The 17675-nt window shown below is 44.4% G+C and overlaps 1 protein-coding gene across 5 annotated transcripts in view; it reads left to right on the forward strand.

The window, feature by feature from the left end:
* Positions 1–17675, forward strand: part of PRIMPOL (primase and DNA directed polymerase) — a 111476-nt gene that overhangs the window by 83379 nt on the left and 10422 nt on the right. For 4 of the 5 annotated variants that reach the window (XM_044297500.1, XM_044297526.1, XM_044297508.1 and 1 more), the window contains 4 exons: positions 2682–2829; positions 9948–10187; positions 11959–12121; positions 16731–16825. In XM_044297500.1, the coding sequence (XP_044153435.1) occupies positions 2682–2829; positions 9948–10187; positions 11959–12121; positions 16731–16825 (646 nt within the window). The remainder of the gene's footprint in view (positions 1–2681; positions 2830–9947; positions 10188–11958; positions 12122–16730; positions 16826–17675) is intronic. The other variant, XM_044297517.1, reaches the window with a different exon arrangement.

The raw sequence follows: 17675 nt of genomic DNA on the forward strand, positions 1-17675 counted from the left end.
GTGTGTCCTTTTTATCTTCTCAAGTTTCCTGTCCTGATGGGAGGTCCTGAGTCGCACTGGGTGCCGTCATGGGTATCGAGAAAAACGATTACCGGTAAGCAATGTTGTTTTTTTCCTCCCTTGCTGCAGGAAGCCGGAAACCTCCACTTCTCTTCACCAGGGGGGGGGCAGAATAGAACAGGATTGTTCCACTCTGAACGGCCATGACATTAAAACTATCTCTACCAATGATGCTGCCACCTGTTGGCAGACCTGTAAAATTACAAGGAAACAATTGTATTTAACATAGTTTTTTTTATGCACATTTGTGGAGACATAATACAAATTATATCTGATGACAATATAACAGCTCTTAAAGGGCAGTAACTGAGTAGAGGAGTGTAGTAACACAACTCTGGGGTGTTACAAGCTCCCTTCAAATTAATGTTCTGGAGTTGAGGGCAATTCAGCTCTCGCTGCGGCATTGGGCCAATCATCTTAGGGGTCGTCCTGTTCGGGTTCAGTGTGACAACTCCACGGCGGTGGCGTACATCAATCACCAGGGCGGCACTCGGAGAACGGCAGCCATGGTTCTCAGCTGGGTGGAGAAACATGTTCCGGCGCTATCGGCAGTTCGCATCACTGGCGTCAACATATGGATCGCAAACTTTCTCAACCAGGAGCATCTCGATCTCGGCGAGTGGGCTCTTCGCCCGCAGGTCTTTCGAGCCATCTGCGAGTGGTGGGGTCAGCCGAATGTGGCTCTCACGCTTCAGCGCTTCACATTTCCATATGTGTTCTTGCCTTTTCCTCTTATTCCGCGTCTCCTCAGGAACACCAGGTCCGAGGGACTGCCTGTCATTCTCGTGGCCCCAGATTGGCTGCGCCGGGTGTGGCATGCGTCCCTAGTTCCCCTTCTCGCCAACGAACCTTGGCATCTAACGGCATGGCTGTTGAAGCCGCCATACTGAAGGCTAGGGGTTTTTCGAATGCGGTGGTCCAGACCATTATTCGGGCCAGGAAGCCGTCGTCTTCCAGAATCTACCAGCAGACTTGGAAGTCCTTCTTTAGTTGGTGTGAGAGGCATCAGCTGTTTCCCGTTCGGTTCTCTTTGCCTCAACTTGGCTTTCCTGCAGTCGGGCATGGACTTCGGGCTGTCTCTCAGTTCCCTCAAAGGGCATGTGTCGGCTCTCCATTCTTTTTCAGAGGAATTTAGCTTCACTTTCAGGGGTTTGGTTGTTTCTGCAGGGGGGGAAACGCATGCTGTTCCCCCTTTCCGTCCGCCATTGGATCCTTGGGATCTTAATCTAGTGCTCAGCGCTCCCCAATCTGCTCTGTTTGAGCCCTTGCAGCAGGTGTCACTTCGCTGCCTGTCTTACAAGGTGGAATTGTTGGTGGCAATCAGGCCCCCCATCCGTAGGGTGTCGGAACTCGCAGCTCTTTCATGTCGGTCGCCTTTCCTGATCCTCCATAAGGATAAGGTCCTTCACCCTGTGCAGTCCTTCCTGCCGAAGGTGGTGTCGGCATTCCATCTAAATGAGGAGATTATTCTTGCTTAATTTTGTCCGGACCAGTCTCATCCTCGGGAGCAGTCGCTCCATACCCTGGATTTGGTACGAGACGTTCGGGTGTATCTGTCTCAGACGCCATCTTTCAGGCGGACGGATTCCCTGTTCGTGATTCCATAGGGGCCGAGAGGAGGGCTGGCAGCGTCAAAGGCTTCAATTTCCTGATGGATTCGTTTGTCTATTGTGGAAGCGTACCGCGTTAAGGACCTGGCCCCAGCCTTCCGGATGACTGCTTATTTGGCTCGGGCAGTGGGGGCCTCTTGGGCGGGGCATCACGGAGCTTCGGCCCTTCAGGTGTGAAAGGCGGATATTTGGTCGTATTTGCATACTTTTTCCAAGTTTTTTGAGTCTGCTGACGCTTCTCTGGGGCGTAGAGTTTTGCAGAAGGCGGTTCTCTGATTGACGGGAGGGTTCTTTGTTATGCCCACCCTTGGGGACTGCTCTGTAACGTCCCATGGTCAAGCCTGTGTCCCCCAATGATACGGATGAGAAAAGTAGATTTTTGTACTTGCATAAATCTGTTTCTCTTCCGTTCATGGCGCGACACAGCTCCCACCCATTCTATGTTTATGGGCCTCTTCGGGCCTGTGTGGTGCTGGATTTGTACATACTTTGGTTTTCCTGTTTGTCTTGCTCCTTCTACTACTGCTTTTGCACTAACTGATTTTGCTTAGTCCCTGTAGGAAGGGTATCGCTGAAGGGGAGGAGCTTACCTTTTTTTGTGCTTAGTGTCCGCCTCCTAGTGGCAACAGCTATACCCATGGTCAAGCCTGTGTCCCCCAATGAACGGAAGAGAAACAGATTTTACTAGGGATGTCCCAATACCATTTTTTTTGACCGAGTACGAGTACCGATACTTTTATTTAAGTACTCACCAATACCAATTACCGATACCAATTATAACAATTAAATAAATAACACATTTATTTTGTGACCACTGACCAACCAAAAGTCCAAAAAACTGCCCCCAGCCTCTCATCAGCACCCCCAGCCTCTCATCAGCACCCCCAGCCTCTCATCAGCACCCCCACACCCCCTCACAAGTTCATCATGCTATACTCTCACAAAGAGGAGGATAAGCTCATGCAGATTGCCTTATCTGGGTTATTTACTCCGTTTTCCTTTTATCCTCAGTTTTTCTGTAAAAAGCTAGAAGATTGCTTTGGTGTTAAGTGCTCTGCAGATTATATATTAAACCTGGATTCCAGCACTGAGGAAAAGTTCAGTCGTCACTTAATATTTTTATTACCTAACGCAGGCTTTAAGGATAATATACATGTCGGTAAGTGAGTATTAGGCATTTTTTTCTAGTTATCCAGTAATACACTAGCTGTTTAACCGCCTCCGGACCATTTAACGCGCGGATGCGTCCGGGAGGCGGTCGATTGATTCCTCCTGGACGCACCCGTGCGTCATCTCGCGAGACGCGAGATTTCGGACTGAGCCGGCCCGCGCATGCGCATCGCGGGCCGGCAAATGAACAAGCACAATTTCGTCACCAGCCTGCCAGCCAATGATCGTGGCTGGCAGGCTGGCGATTTTTAAAATGACAAATCAGAAGCCATGTTAGCACATTATATTAGTAAATATGATGTGTTAAATGGCTTCCCTGCTCCTCTGCTGGTCCTTTTGGTCGGTTGGTTCCAGCAGAGGAGCAGGCTTCACAGTGAGTAGCACCAAACACCACACATAGCCCCAGATCACCCCCCTGGCACCTCAATTAACCCCTTGATCACCCCTTCTTGCCCCTGTCAATCACAAGTGAAAGGGAAAAAAGTGATCAGTGTAAACTGTCACTTTTTTTTCCCACTGGTATTGACTGTTAGGTTTTAGGGATAATTTAGGCCCCTTGGTTAGGTAGTTTAGCGATCGTTTAGCGCCCAGCCCACCGCACCGCAGTCACTTATTCGCTGATTAGCGCATCGCTAATCAGCATTTGTACTTTTATAGTATCTGTAAGTGATCACAGTCAGATCTATAATAGTATTAGTGTCACCTTAGCTCGCCCTCCACCCAAAACGCAGTGTTTGCCGGATCAGGCCTGATCGGTCGCCCACATGTGCGTTCACCCACGCCCGCCCCAGTGATAAAAAATATATTTTTTAATTTTTTATCACTTCACAAGCGCTGCGGCGATAAAAAAATCAGTTTTGATATTTTGTATCAACCGCAGCGGCCTCCGGTACTTCGCTAGCCTCCCATTTGTAAGACAGGCTTGCTTTTTTTCTTGGGTAGTCTCAGGGAATACCCCTAAATTTAGTAGCCCAAATGTCAAACAGGGGGTATTCTTCTGAAGAGGCCTACAGGCTTCTGACCCAGTCGGATGAGGAATGGGAACCCTCATCTGATGAATCTAGCGGGTCAGAATATGAACCTGTAGAAAGCAGTGGCAGTCTGACTACAAGTTCTGACGAGGAGGTTGAGGTTCCTGATAGCACCAGGCGTACCCGGCCCCGTGTCGCTAGACCACAGGTTGCGCAGGATCCGCTTCAAGGGCAGCAGAGTGAGGCTGGCGCTGTCGGATTACGTGGTGAGGCATACACCAGCAGCGCAGCCCATCCTGGACCTAGTACCAGCACTGCCGTACAACATGGTGAAGTGGCGAGCACCAGAAGGGCAGTTGAAGCTGGTACGGTGGCACGTGCAATAGTTACCCCGTCGCAGCCACCGCACAGACAGGCCTGTAGAGCCCCTAGAATCCCTGAGGTGCTGGCAAACCCTGATTGGCAGTCCCCAACTTCAGCCGCACCTGTAGTTCCCCCTTTCACCGCCCAGTCTGGAGTTCGGGTTGAGACAGCTCAGATCGGTTCGGGCCTGGGATTTTTTTTAGCTGTTCTTGACTGCGGAGCTCTTTTACTTAGTTGTGGCAGAAACAAATCGGTATTTATATCCGCCAAACCGGGAAGCTTTTATGCCCAGCCTTTCCGGTGGAAACCAGTCCAAGTTTCCGAAATTAACATTTTTCTGGGCCTTCTCCTCAACATGGGTCTAACCAAAAAGCATGAATTGCGGTCATATTGGTCCACGAACCCAATTCATCACATGCCCATGTTCTCTGCTGCTATGTCCAGGACACGATTTGAGACCATCCTGCGTTTCCTGCACTTTAGCGACAACACCACCTCCCGTCCCAGAGGCCACCCAGCTTTTGACAGGCTCCACAAAATTCGGCCCCTCATAGACCACTTCAACCAGAAATTTGCAGATTTGTATACCCCTGAGCAAAACATCTGCGTAGACGAGTCCCTAATACATTTTACCGGGCGCTTTGGCTTTCAAACAATACATCCCAAGCAAGCGCGCCCGGTATGGGGTCAAATTGTATAAGCTCTGTGAAAAGGCCACAGGCTATACCCACAAATTTCGGATCTATGAGGGAAAAGATCAGACCCTGGAGCCGGTCGTTTGCCCTGACTACCTGGGGAGCAGTGGGAAGACAGTCTGGGACTTGGTGTCACCCTTATTTGGCAAGGGGTACCATCTTTATGTGGACAATTTCTACACAAGTGTGGCCCTCTTCAGGCACGTTTACATGCTCTCCTCCATTCACGCAGACACGACAATCCAAATTGAGCGAGCTACCCGTGTCATTGAAAAGCCCCTCTCAGTCCACGACTATAACCTTCACATGGGAGGGGTGGACTTCAATGACCAGATGTTGGCTCCATATTTAGTTTCCCGACGCACCAGACGCTGGTATAAGAAGGTGTCTGTATATTTAATTTAATTGGCTCTGTATAATAGTTTTGTTCTCTACAGTAAGGCTGGGAGAACACGATCCTTCCTCAAATTTCAGGAAGAGATCATCGAGAACCTCCTGTATCCAGGAGGTTCCGTTGCCCCATCCACCAGTGTAGTTAGCTGTCTACACGAGCGACATTTCCCCAATGTCGTTGCTGGTACCTCAACCCAACCGTCACCCCGAAAAATAGGGATCACATCTCACAGGACAGGCACACAGGGCTATTAGGGCCCATTCACACACAGAGCTGCTGCAAACCTCTCCTTTCACCTGGGACAAAGTGCATAATGCACTTCGCCACATCTTTGGGCGATTTGCGCTTTTCACATTGTCCCATGGGGAAGGAGAGGTTTGTCCTATAAAGGTAAAAAAAAAAAAACACCAGTAAGCAAAAAAGTTAACGTTCAGTTCCAAAAGTTAAATAAAGTTATATGTTCTGTTCAAAGGTTATTATAAAGTTAATAAAATTATTGCGTTGCGGCCTGTTTTTTTCTTCTTTTTTTTACCTTCCAGGTGGACCAACCAATCGACTAGCTGCAGCACTGATGTGCATTCTGACAGAAGCATTGCGCTGCTGTCAGATTACACACAAGTCGGTGTATGCGGCGCTGCAAGACGAGATTTCTCCTCTGCAGTAAAAGATAAGTTTGCCGAGGCATATGAGCTGAGGAGGTGGCGGTGTTCATATGCTTTGGCAAACACTTTGTATATAAAAAATTTTTAAAAAAAATCCCGGCAATGATTTATTCATCCACATCGATTGATGTGAATGGAGAAATCGGATTTGCCAGGGCATATGAGCTAAGTGGGTATGGATGTTGGGCGGAGCTCCTATGTCCTGGCAGACACCTTTCCCCTCTTTTTTTTTTTGGCAGAGATTTTTTCATCCACATTGATCGATGCGAATGAAGAAATCTGTGCCGTTCAATTTTTTCTTTCAGCCCAGAGGCTGAACGGAAAAAGAAAATATCTCATTACCCGTATGCTCAATATAAGGAGAATAGCAGAAACTCCTAATGCTGGCCATACATGTAATGATTGCGGAGACCCTCAAATGCCAGGGCAGTACAAACACCCCACAAATGACCCCATTTTGGAAAGAAGACACCCCAAGGTATTCGCTGAGGGGCATATTGAGTCCATGAAAGATTTAAATTTTTGTCCCAAGTTAGCAGAAAGTGAGACTTTGTGAGAAAAAATAAATAAATCAATTTCCGCTAACTTATGCCCCCCAAAAAAAAATTCTATGAACTCGACAGGCCCCTCATTGAATATCTTGGGGTGTCTTCTTTCCAAAATGGGGTCACATGTGGGGTATTTATACTGCCCTGGCTTTTTATGGGCCCTAAAGCGTGAGAAGAAGTCTGGGACCCAAATGTCTAAAAATGCCCTCCTAAAAGGAATTTGGGCACCTTTGCGCATCTAGGCTGCAAAAAAGTGTCACACATGTGGTATCGCCGTACTCAGTAGAAGTTGGGGAATGTGTTTTGGGGTGTCATTTTACATATACCCATGCTGGGTGAGATAAATACCTTGGTCAAATGCCACCTTTGTATAAAAAAATTGGAAAAGTTGTCTTTTGCCGAGATATTTATCTCACCCAGCATGGGTATATGTAAAATGACACCCCAAAACACATTCCCCAACTTCTCCTGAGTACGGCGATACCACATGTGTGACACTTTTTGACACAGTATAACTACCCCACAAGTGACCCCATTTTGGAAAGAAGACACCACAAGGTATTCCGTGAGGGGCATGGCGAGTTCCTAGAATTTTTTATTTTTTGTCACAAGTTAGCGGAAAATGATGATTTTTTTTTTTATTACAAAGTCTCATATTCCACTAACTTGCGGTAAAAAATTCTAGGAACTCGCCATGCCCCTCACAGAATACCTTGGGGTGTCTTCTTTCCAAAATGGGGTCACTTGTGGGGTAGTTATACTGCCCTGGCATTTTAGGGGCCCAAATGCGTGTGAAGTAGTTTGCAATCAAAATGTGTAAAAAATGGCCGGTGAAATCCGAAAGGTGCTCTTTGGAATGTGGGCCCCTTTGCCCACCTAGGCTGCAAAAAAGTGTCACACATGTGGTATCGCCGTACTCAGTAGAAGTTGGGGAATGTGTTTTAGGGTGTCTTTTTACATATACCCATGCTGGGTGAGATAAATATCTTGGTCAAATGCCAACTTTGTATAAAAAAATTGGAAAAGTTGTCTTTTGCCGAAATATTTCTCTCACCCAGCATGGGTTAATGTAAAAAGACACCCCAAAACACATTGCCCTACTTCTTCTGAGTACGGCAATACCAGATGTGTGACACTTTTTTGCAGCCTAGGTGGGCAAAGGGGCCCACATTCCAAAGAGCACCTTTTGGATTTCACAGGCCATTTTTTACAGATTTTGATTTCAAACTACTTCCCACACATTTGGGCCCCTAAAATGCCAGAGCAGTATAACTACCCCACAAGTGACCCCATTTTGGAAAGAAGACACCCCAAGGTATTTCATGATGTAGTTCATGGAAGTTTTTATTTTTTGGCACAAGTTAGTAGAATATGAGACTTTGTAAGGAAAAAAAAAATCATCATTTTCCTCTAACTTGTGACAAAAAATTAAAAGTTCTATGAACTCACTATGCCCATCAGCGAATACCTTAGGGTGTCTACTTTCCGAAATGGGGTTATTTGTGGGGTTTTTCTACTGTCTGGGCATTGTAGAACCTCAGGAAACATGACAGGTGCTCAAAGTCAGAGCTGCTTCAAAAAGGTGGAAATTCACATTTTTGTACCATAGTTTGTAAATGCTATAACTTTTACCCAAACCATTTTTAATTTTTTTTATTTACCCAAACATTTTTTTTTAATCAAAGACATGTAGAACAATAAATTTAGCGAAAAATTTATATATGGATGTCTCTTTTCTTTTTAAAAAAAATTTTTACAACTGAAAGTGAAAAATGACATTTTTTTGCAAAAATTTCGTTACATTTCAATTAATAACAAAAAAAAGTAAAAATGTCAGCAGCAATGAAATACCACCAAATGAAAGCTCTATTAGTGAGAAGAAAAGGAGGTAAAATTCATTTGGGTGGTAAGTTGCATGACCGAGCAATGAAAGTAGAAGTGCAGAAGTGTAAAAAGTGGCCTGGTCATTTAGGGTGTTTCAGCTAGGGGGGTTCAAGTGGTTAAAGATCACATCCACCACTAAAATGTTAGAAAAGAAGGTGTGTTAGTTATACACTGGGATAATAAAGTAGCCTGCGCATGCAAATGTACTAAAATAGATGCCTAATGACTATACTCATGTAGTTACCATATCAGCATAGGAAGGTGCAAGAAGAAAATGTTAAGGTTTGGCATTTGTTTTTACAGAAACCATGACTGATATATCGTAGCTGATCCACATTCTAATGGATCTTTATGTTCAATATGCTACAGTTACTGATGACCTATTCAGAGAATAGGTCATCAGTTAAAAAATCTTGGAAACTCCTTTGTATTATCAATGTAATAAATGCATAGCTTGTTGTAGATTTTTAGAAATAATGTATTACTTATTCTAATACTTGAGTAATTTTTTAAAGGAGTCTGAGATGTATTTGGAGTTTGGAATAGTAGTTAAAGGGGTTGTCCGGGTTCAGAGCTGAACCCGGACATAACTCCTCCTTCACTCACTCAGCATGAATGAGTGGAGCATTGGAGCATTTCATGCTCCGCTGCTCCCCCTTGCCCTGCGCTGCATCACTCAGGGCAAGGGCTTTTTCTTTACCTCTGGTGACGTGAACTTTTCAAAGAAGATATGCTAGGTGGAGGCTTCTGCCTAGCAGTGAGCCTGGTGATGTCATCAGCACTAATGTGGGGTCTATAGCACTGCCCTAGCCTGTAAAACAGCCTAGGGCAGCACTAAAACCTGTCTATTAGTGCTGATGATGTCTCTGGGATCACTGCTAGGCAGAAGCCTCCACCTAGCAGTGTGAGAATGTGAACAAAACAGCCCTTGTCCTACGCAATGCAGCATGCATGAAATGCTCCTTTGCTCCACTCATTCACGCTGAGTGAGTGAATAACTGTTTATTTCTGGAACCTGGACAACCCCTTTAAGGCTACGTTCACACTGGCGTTTTGGCTTTCCGTTTGTGAGATCCGTTCAGGGCTCTCACTAGCGGTCCGAAATGGATCAGTTTTGGTCTAATGCATTCTGAATGGAAAAGGATCCGCTCAGAATGCATCAGTTTGCCTCCGTTCCGTCTCTATTCCGCTTTGGAGGCAAGCAGCGTTTTGGTGTCCGTCTGACGAAAATGAGCCAAACGGATCTATTCTGACACACAATGTAAGTCAGTGGGGATGGATCCGTTTTCTATGACACAATCTGGCACAATAGAAAACGGATCCGTCCTCCATTGACTTTCAGTGGTGTTCAAGACGGATCCGTCTTGGCTATGTTAAAGATAATACAAACGGATCCGTTCTGAACAGATGCAGACGTTTGTATTATCTGAATGGATCCATCTGTGCAGATCCATGACGGATCCGCACCAAACGCGAGTGTGAAAGTAGCCTAAGTTGTTGGCATCCACGTAGTGCAGAAGGCTGCTGTTGGGTGGCAGCACAAAGACTTTCAATATTGTAATTGCATTTTGTCCCATATTGTTTTCCCAGGCAACTTTATCAAGTCTGCTTTACAACCTCTATTGTCTCTGAAAGGATGCATGCTCACTGCCAAAGCCTCTATGTGTGAAAGGTCCATAAATGATTTAAATGAACATTGTGGAAGTGATGAGAAAAATCCTCAGGAAGCATCTCCTGAATTGCCTTACACTGCTCACCGGGAAACCTTTGACCTGTCACCTCTACTTGTGCAAGATAAAAATGGTGGAATACAGCTGTTTATTGATCTGGGTAAGCCTAGGTTTTCTTGCTGGTGAAGCTGTAAATAAGAAATCGTAAAATGACTCTAGTTTAACAATGTACTTGATGGAACAATCTTCATGCATGGGGCCAAAAAAAAAAAAACTAACATAATGAAGATCTGGGAATTTTTCCACTTTAAAATCTGTAAATAACAAAATTCAAAGATCCTAGGAACCGGCATTCAATTTATGCTGCCGTCATCCTGGAGAAGAGTCTGGCCTATTTATGAGCTGCCGTTCCTGTGTCCTTTTCCCCATGTAATATATTATGTGGTTCAGAATACCTGTCACGTGAAAGTGTCTCCTGAGCTGGAAACGATTTGGGACTTAACAGGTGTCGACAGATTTAATGGTGATGTCCTATCAGCAAAGTACCTGGATGCAGGGCAACTTTTCTATCTTAAAGAGGTTGTTCTGATGTGCTGCTTACTGGGGGAGCCAACCAACCCTGAAACCAGTAGCTATCGCCGGAGGACTGTTCTTCCCTCCTGCTACGCTTCGATACTGATTATTATTCTGAACACCATGAAAATGTTCTTTTACATCTGAATTTATAACTAGTTATTAACCTAGTATATTCCTTACTTCTAGATAGTGATAAGTATTACTGCTTCTTTGTGCTGATCAAACCCCATTGACACATTTAGATCCTATCCTAAGGAATCGTGTTCTTCTTTAAGTCCTGCTAATATAACACAGTTAAATAAATAATCTGAGGATTCTATATTTAATCAGCCTTTGTATCAGTTTAAGGCTGGGTTTTCAGATTCTTGTTTGTTGAGGCAGATTTTGAAGCCAAAGCCAGGAGTGAATCATAAACTGAGGACATTAATAAAGAGAAGCCTGAGTCTTTTCTTTTTGACTGCACTCCTGAATTTGGCTTCAGAACCTGCATCAAGAAACCTGAACGTGGAACCCCAGCCTAAAGGTGGACATAGACGTGTAGATAATAGGGCAGATTATGAGGGGAGGTAACAATTTGGGAGTGTGTACCTGCACAGGCTCGCCCTATCCAGTCAGTGCTGCCATTTTAAGTCTGTGCATGGACACCCTTCCCCCTGCCAACTGGTTACCACCCCTCTGTACCCTTACTGCAGACTGCTAGCAATTCATTCATAACTTCTATCAGAAATAATAAAGGAATGGCACAATACAGAGCCATAAGAATAGATGTTCCTGTATTGTTATTACATGGGGAATGCATGAAGCTATTAAAACAGAAGTGGTGAAAGGTCCTCGTTAAAAGGGTTGTGTTACTTCAGCAAATAGCATTTATTATGTAGAGAAAGTGAATACAAGGCACTAATGTATTGTTATTACCCATTTTGCTTCCTTCACTGGCTGAATTAATTTTTCCAGCACATTATACAATGCTAATTTCCATGGTTACGACCACCCAGTAATCCAGCAGCGGTGGCCGAGCTTGCACACTATAGACAAAAGCACCAGCCTATGTGAGCTCCCACGGTCCTGGCCACCAGAGAGGCCGGATTCCTATAGTGTGAAAGCATGACCACTGCTGGAAAAATTGCAGGGTGGCCGTAACCATGGAAATGAGCAGTGCATAATGTGATGGAAAAATGAATCAAGCCAGCAATGGAAGCAATATGGATAATAACAATACATTAATAAATGGCTTGTATTAACTTTCATGATAAATGCCACTTGCTGAAGTGACACAACCTCTTTAAAACCATTTCTGTGTCCATTCTCCCTTGTCCATGTCTTCTCCAATCACTTATTGCTATCATTCAATTCAGGTGTTTACACAAAAAACAGAAATTTTCGTCTGTACAAATCCTCCAAACTAGGAAAAAATGTCACTTTTGAAGTAGCTGAAGACAACAGATTTGCAGTGAAGCCTTTAAAGCACGTGTCTGAAGAGGAGCAGATATTTCTTTGCTCACTTATCAGCAATGTAAGGTAAGTTTCTCTTTGTTTTTAATTTTCCTCTGAGTTGTTTTTTGCTGGACGAGTTGTACCTTCTAATGGCACCATTCACGGTTGCACACAATGTAGTGGGAAGCGGGGGGAAAAATGTCAAATGGGATGGAAATATAAAAACTGAAAAACACAATTCGGCCACAGTTTTATGGGTTTTGTTTTTACAGTGTTTTCTATGCAGTAAAACTGACCTGTTACTTTCATTCTCTGGGTCAGTACGAATGCAATGATACCACAGTTATATAGTTTTTTTGCGTTTTAATACTAAAAAAATAAAACATTTGGGAAAAAAACATTTTTTTCTTTGCATCACCATATTAAGACCCTCATAACTTTTTATTTTTATGTCTACTGAGCTGTGAGAGGGCTCATTTTTGGTCACAAAGATCTTAATCATGGCATGTACACATTAAAGGGAACCTGTCACCCAAAAATCGCCTATTAAGCTGTTTACAGTACCTTATAGTGCTGTATAGTCGTTTCCTGATGCACTTTTTGTTAGTTTTGCAGCATGTATGCTCAGTCAGAAATCGATGTTATATTCAGCTGCTGCCCCGTGCTTCAAGTCAGGCTTGAAGTCACGGGGGCAGCGGCCTCGGCGTCTTACATGGCCCTCTCCCCGCCCCCTGCCTCTGTGACTGACAGCCGAAATCCGATTCCGGGACCGCGCTCAACGGCCGCATGCGCAGTAAAGGGCGGCAGGAGCGCGGTCCCGGCTGCCGCGCGTACTACGCGCCGTCTTACTTTCGCCGCACTGCGCATGCGCCCGACATTCTGTATCAAACGCGCCCGCGCCCGGCATCTGGGCGCGGGCGCGTTTGATACAGGATGTCGGGCGCATGCGCAGTGCGGCGAAAGTAAGACGGCGCGTAGTACGCGCGGCAGCCGGGACCGCGCTCCTGCCGCCCTTTACTGCGCATGCGGCCGTTGAGCGCGGTCCCGGAATCGGATTTCGGCTGTCAGTCACAGAGGCAGGGGGCGGGGAGAGGGCCATGTAAGACGCCGAGGCCGCTGCCCCCGTGACTTCAAGCCTGACTTGAAGCACGGGGCAGCAGCTGAATATAACATCGATTTCTGACTGAGCATACATGCTGCAAAACTAACAAAAAGTGCATCAGGAAACGACTATACAGCACTATAAGGTACTGTAAACAGCTTAATAGGCGATTTTTGGGTGACAGGTTCCCTTTAAGATCTTTCTGATCGAAACAAGTCAGCCTTAAATGTACACTGGATTTGTGGAGATGGATTTTTAATCATTTCTCCAATAAAGCATCAAGATTTTATTTTCCTGTGCTGGATATTTACCTTATTTCTTGGATTACAACCACACTAGCTGGAGTGCACGGAGAGCAATACAGATGGTGCTGGAGTAAGTGTTGTTTTTTCCTTCGTATGGCTTTTTATTCACTTTATATTCCGTTTTGGGGGGCGGGAGGGGAGTTGAAGCGACCAAAAAATAGTGAATCTGCTATTTTGATGGGGTTTTTTCCCCACTACGCCGTTTGCCATATATGATAAATCTTTTTATATTTTAATGGTACTGGCGTTTTTGTACACAACGATGCCTATGATGTTTTTTTTTTTTTTTTTTTTTTTTAAATAGTGCCCTTAAGGAACTGGAACAAGCACTCATTTGATTTCTTCTCTAAAGAATGAAAAATTCACTATGTTACCATGGAGCCCTGCCACAGGTCTTAATAGGAACATATCTGCGGAAGCCTTGGGTCATTCAGGAGGACCAAGACTGCCACACACACTTCCGGTTTATAAGCTCACAGATGCCATGGTCACATTTAATCACAGCATCTAAGGGGTTGAATGTGTGCAATTGATGTTATTGTTGGTCGTATGCATTAGTCTTGAGTGTCTGCTGTTTAAAACAGCAGACACCTGGAAGCTATGGCGCCCGCTCATATCGTTAACCCGAATATATACGTCGGCGGTCAGGACTTGGCGCCCAATTGCAAATGCAGAAGATGCCATAGCCTCCCGGGGCTAATATATGCAATCGACGATAGTGTCAACCGCACACGTTTAACCCCTCAGAAGCCATGGTCAAATTTGACCATGACATCTGTGAGGATAAAAACTGGGTACAGCGCTCAGCTATCTCCGGAGCTCCCATACAAATGAATGGAGCGGCTGTGTGCATGTGTGATCGGCTGCACCATTCTTTTTGGGGAGCTGCAGAGGGTACGGGGCCCCCGTACTCGCGATCGGTGGGGGTCCCAGTGTTATGGACTATTGATACAAAATGGATACTTGCTTGTTGAGCTAAGATGGCGGCCAGGCATTCTGCCAACACCTATAAACTAGAATCTTACTTTGTGTTTTTATCATGTGTTTCTTTGTGGTTTCCGTTCAGCTCAAGCAAGCAGTTACAAAGAAAGAAGTAACAGTTTCACCCAGGAACAAGGTGGGGGAGTGAGGAGGAATTTCCTCTGGCCGTCAAGGTTACAGAAAAGTAGAGGGTTCATAGCCAATAGAAAATATATACTTTATCTTTCACCCCCCCCCCTCACTCCCTCCTTTCGTGAAAACTATGTATTGTCTGTTTTCTTAGAAATAAACCAGAGATCCTTTTTAACTCCATGTAGTGAGTTGTCTGTCTGATCTCTCCGTGCACGTATCTTAATTAATTTGGAGCAGTACATCAAATCAAACTGACAGCTTTGTCAGAACCAGAACACCAGATAGTTAGCCGCTATCCAGTGGATAAGGGATAACTTGTAACAACTGGAATACCCCTTTAAGGTTTTACGCTTTGCATGTAGTCTAAAATGAGCATATGATTGTCTGGGCTCATTTACATGTTTCCTTAACAGCACATGATCGTCTCCCTTTCTGTTCCCAGTAGTATTGTTGTAAACTTCGTTTTTTGTGGCAGTTTTTTTTCTGAGCCAAAGCCAGAAGTTTTGAGAGTTGGAAGAGAATGAGAATGAGCTATGAAATATAAAGGAAAGCCTTAAGCCTCATTCACACATCAGTGTTTTGGTCAGTGTTTTCCATCAGTGATTGTGAGCCAAAACCAGGACTGAAGCCTCCACAGACATAAAGTATAAGGGAAAGTTCTCCACCTTTTCTGTGTTTACAGCCACACCTGGTTTTGGCTCAAAATTACTGATGAAAATCACTGACCAAACCCTGATGTGTGAATGAGGCATTACACTTCTTGCACTTTTGACAAAAAAATAATAAAAAATGCTACAAAAACCTATGTGCGAACCCACCCTAATAGTATATAATTTTACTAAACAAGTATTTTAATAATCTGGGCATAATAATGTTATGCACCATTACAGAAGGCTTGTATGTGAATAGCACAAATGTTCTGCTGTGGATGAAGGGACCTCAGTTCCTCCCTTAAACTGGTTAGTGAAGCTGGTTCACTGTGCCTATAGAAAATTATTTCTAAAAACCTTTCTAAGTTCTTTCTGGGAACCCGCACCTGTGGGATAGGTTATCCGTTTGTTGATAGCATACGCTTTGATACCCTAGACCAGTGATGGCGAGCCTATGGCACGGGTGCCAGAGGCGGCACTCAGAGGTCTCTCTGTGGGCACCCGTACTCTGGAAAAAGTCTATGATGTACAATATGCCTTAGACTTTTCATGCCATTCATCAGCACAGGCGCACAATGAACAGCACAGGCAGCGCACTGAATATAGGCAGGCTATTATAGCTAAATAATAAAGTACATAGAGGATATACTATATTTGACTATAGTATTCAGGTTAAATTGCTTTGTTGGCACTTTGCAATAAATAAGTGGGTTTTGGGTTGCAGTTTGGGCACTCGGCCTTTAAAAGGTTCGCCATCACTGCCCTAGACCACTGCAAAATAAGCACAGCGGGCTATGTCACTCCAGCATGGCAAATAAATCACTGCTATACAGAGTTATAAAAGTTGGACAGTTTTATAGGTTCCTGCCCAGAAAATAGCTTTTCAAATTGTGCTACAGCATATGCAATTGTGTGTGTGCGAGGGGGATAGGTGGAAATTCAGAAATTAATTATAAAGTGTGAATAACATTTTAGAATAAAAACCTGTAATAATCCTCACTAGATAATTTAGCATTAATGGCTGGATGGTATGTGTGAGTTTTATAACAAAGTGCAAGCCTTTTGTTGCCTTTTCACTTGGCATATTCACTCTGAATTCACTATAGTACAGGTTTCTTTTTGTGTGCGGCTATTTACCAGCAGTGATGGCCAGTTCGCAGTGTTCGCCAGCGAACACATGCGATCTGCCATCTTAACCGACAAGTCCGGCGAGACACAGGTAAGTCCTTACCTGTGCCTGCGCGCGAAACGGTCTGAAATAAAATGCGGTCTCCGGGAGCAGGTAGTTCCGAGAACAGCCTCCGGGGGCCGTTCTCAGAACGGCCTGCTCCCGGAGACCGCATTTCATTTCAGACCGGCTCGCGCACAGGCACAGGTAAAGACTTACCTGTGCCTCGCCGGACTTGTCAGTTAAGAACTGGCCATCACTGTTTACCAGCATTTTAAACTTCTAGAGGAAAAGTGAAATAAATTTATATTTGACATAAAACTGGTGTTTAGTAATTGTTGCAATGTCTTTGCAGATTTACAGATTCCTTAAAAGTTTTAACATGTGAATGCACAGAAAATGAGAGGAGTGGAACATCACCCCTCAGCGCTGCACCATCGGTTATCACAGGTATTTTTGGGACGGATTCTATGTTCTTGATTTTTTTATTTAGAAATTTGTTTGATACACAGAGCCCCACCATAGAGATGTTTACAACCATTTATCTCACAGTTTTGCTAGTTTTACAGTAGATCACTGCTGGCATACAAATGCTTCACTAAAAAAATTAAATACGTTTTAAAACTGAGGTATTGTACTGCCATCAGTGATCTATATACAGTGCCTTGCAAAAGTATTCACCCTTTCCCCCTGACTATTTTGGTGTCTTACAACCTGGAATTAACATGGATTGTTTGAGGATTTGCATCATTTAATTTACAGAACATGCCCAACAGCTTTGAAGATTTATTTTTTGTTGTGAAGCAAACAACAAATAGGACAAAATAACAGAAAAAGTCAATGTGCATAACTCTTCAACCCCTAAAGTCAATACTTTGTAGAGCCACCTTTTGTGGCAATCACAGCTCAAAGTCACTTTGGATAAGTCTCTATGAGCTTGCCACATCTTACCACTGGGATTTTTGCCCATTCCTTCAATCAAAACTGCCCCAGCTCTTTCAAGTTGGATGGTTTGCGTTTGTGAACAGCAAGCTTTTTAAGTCTGACCACAGATTTTCTATTGGATTGAGGTCTGGGCTTTGACTAGGCCATTCCAACACATTTACATGTTTCCCCTTAAACCACTTAAATGTTGCTTTAGCAGTGTGTTTGGGGTCATTGTCCTGCTGGAAGGTGAACCTCCATCCTAGCCTCAAATCACACACAGAGTGGGACAGGTTTTGCTCAAGAATATCCCTGTATTTAGCACCATCCATCTTTCTCTTAACTCTGACCAGTTTCCCAGTCCCTGCTGCTGAAA

Source organism: Bufo gargarizans, chromosome 1, assembly GCF_014858855.1.
Source record: "Bufo gargarizans isolate SCDJY-AF-19 chromosome 1, ASM1485885v1, whole genome shotgun sequence".
Classification (NCBI taxonomy): domain Eukaryota; kingdom Metazoa; phylum Chordata; class Amphibia; order Anura; family Bufonidae; genus Bufo; species Bufo gargarizans.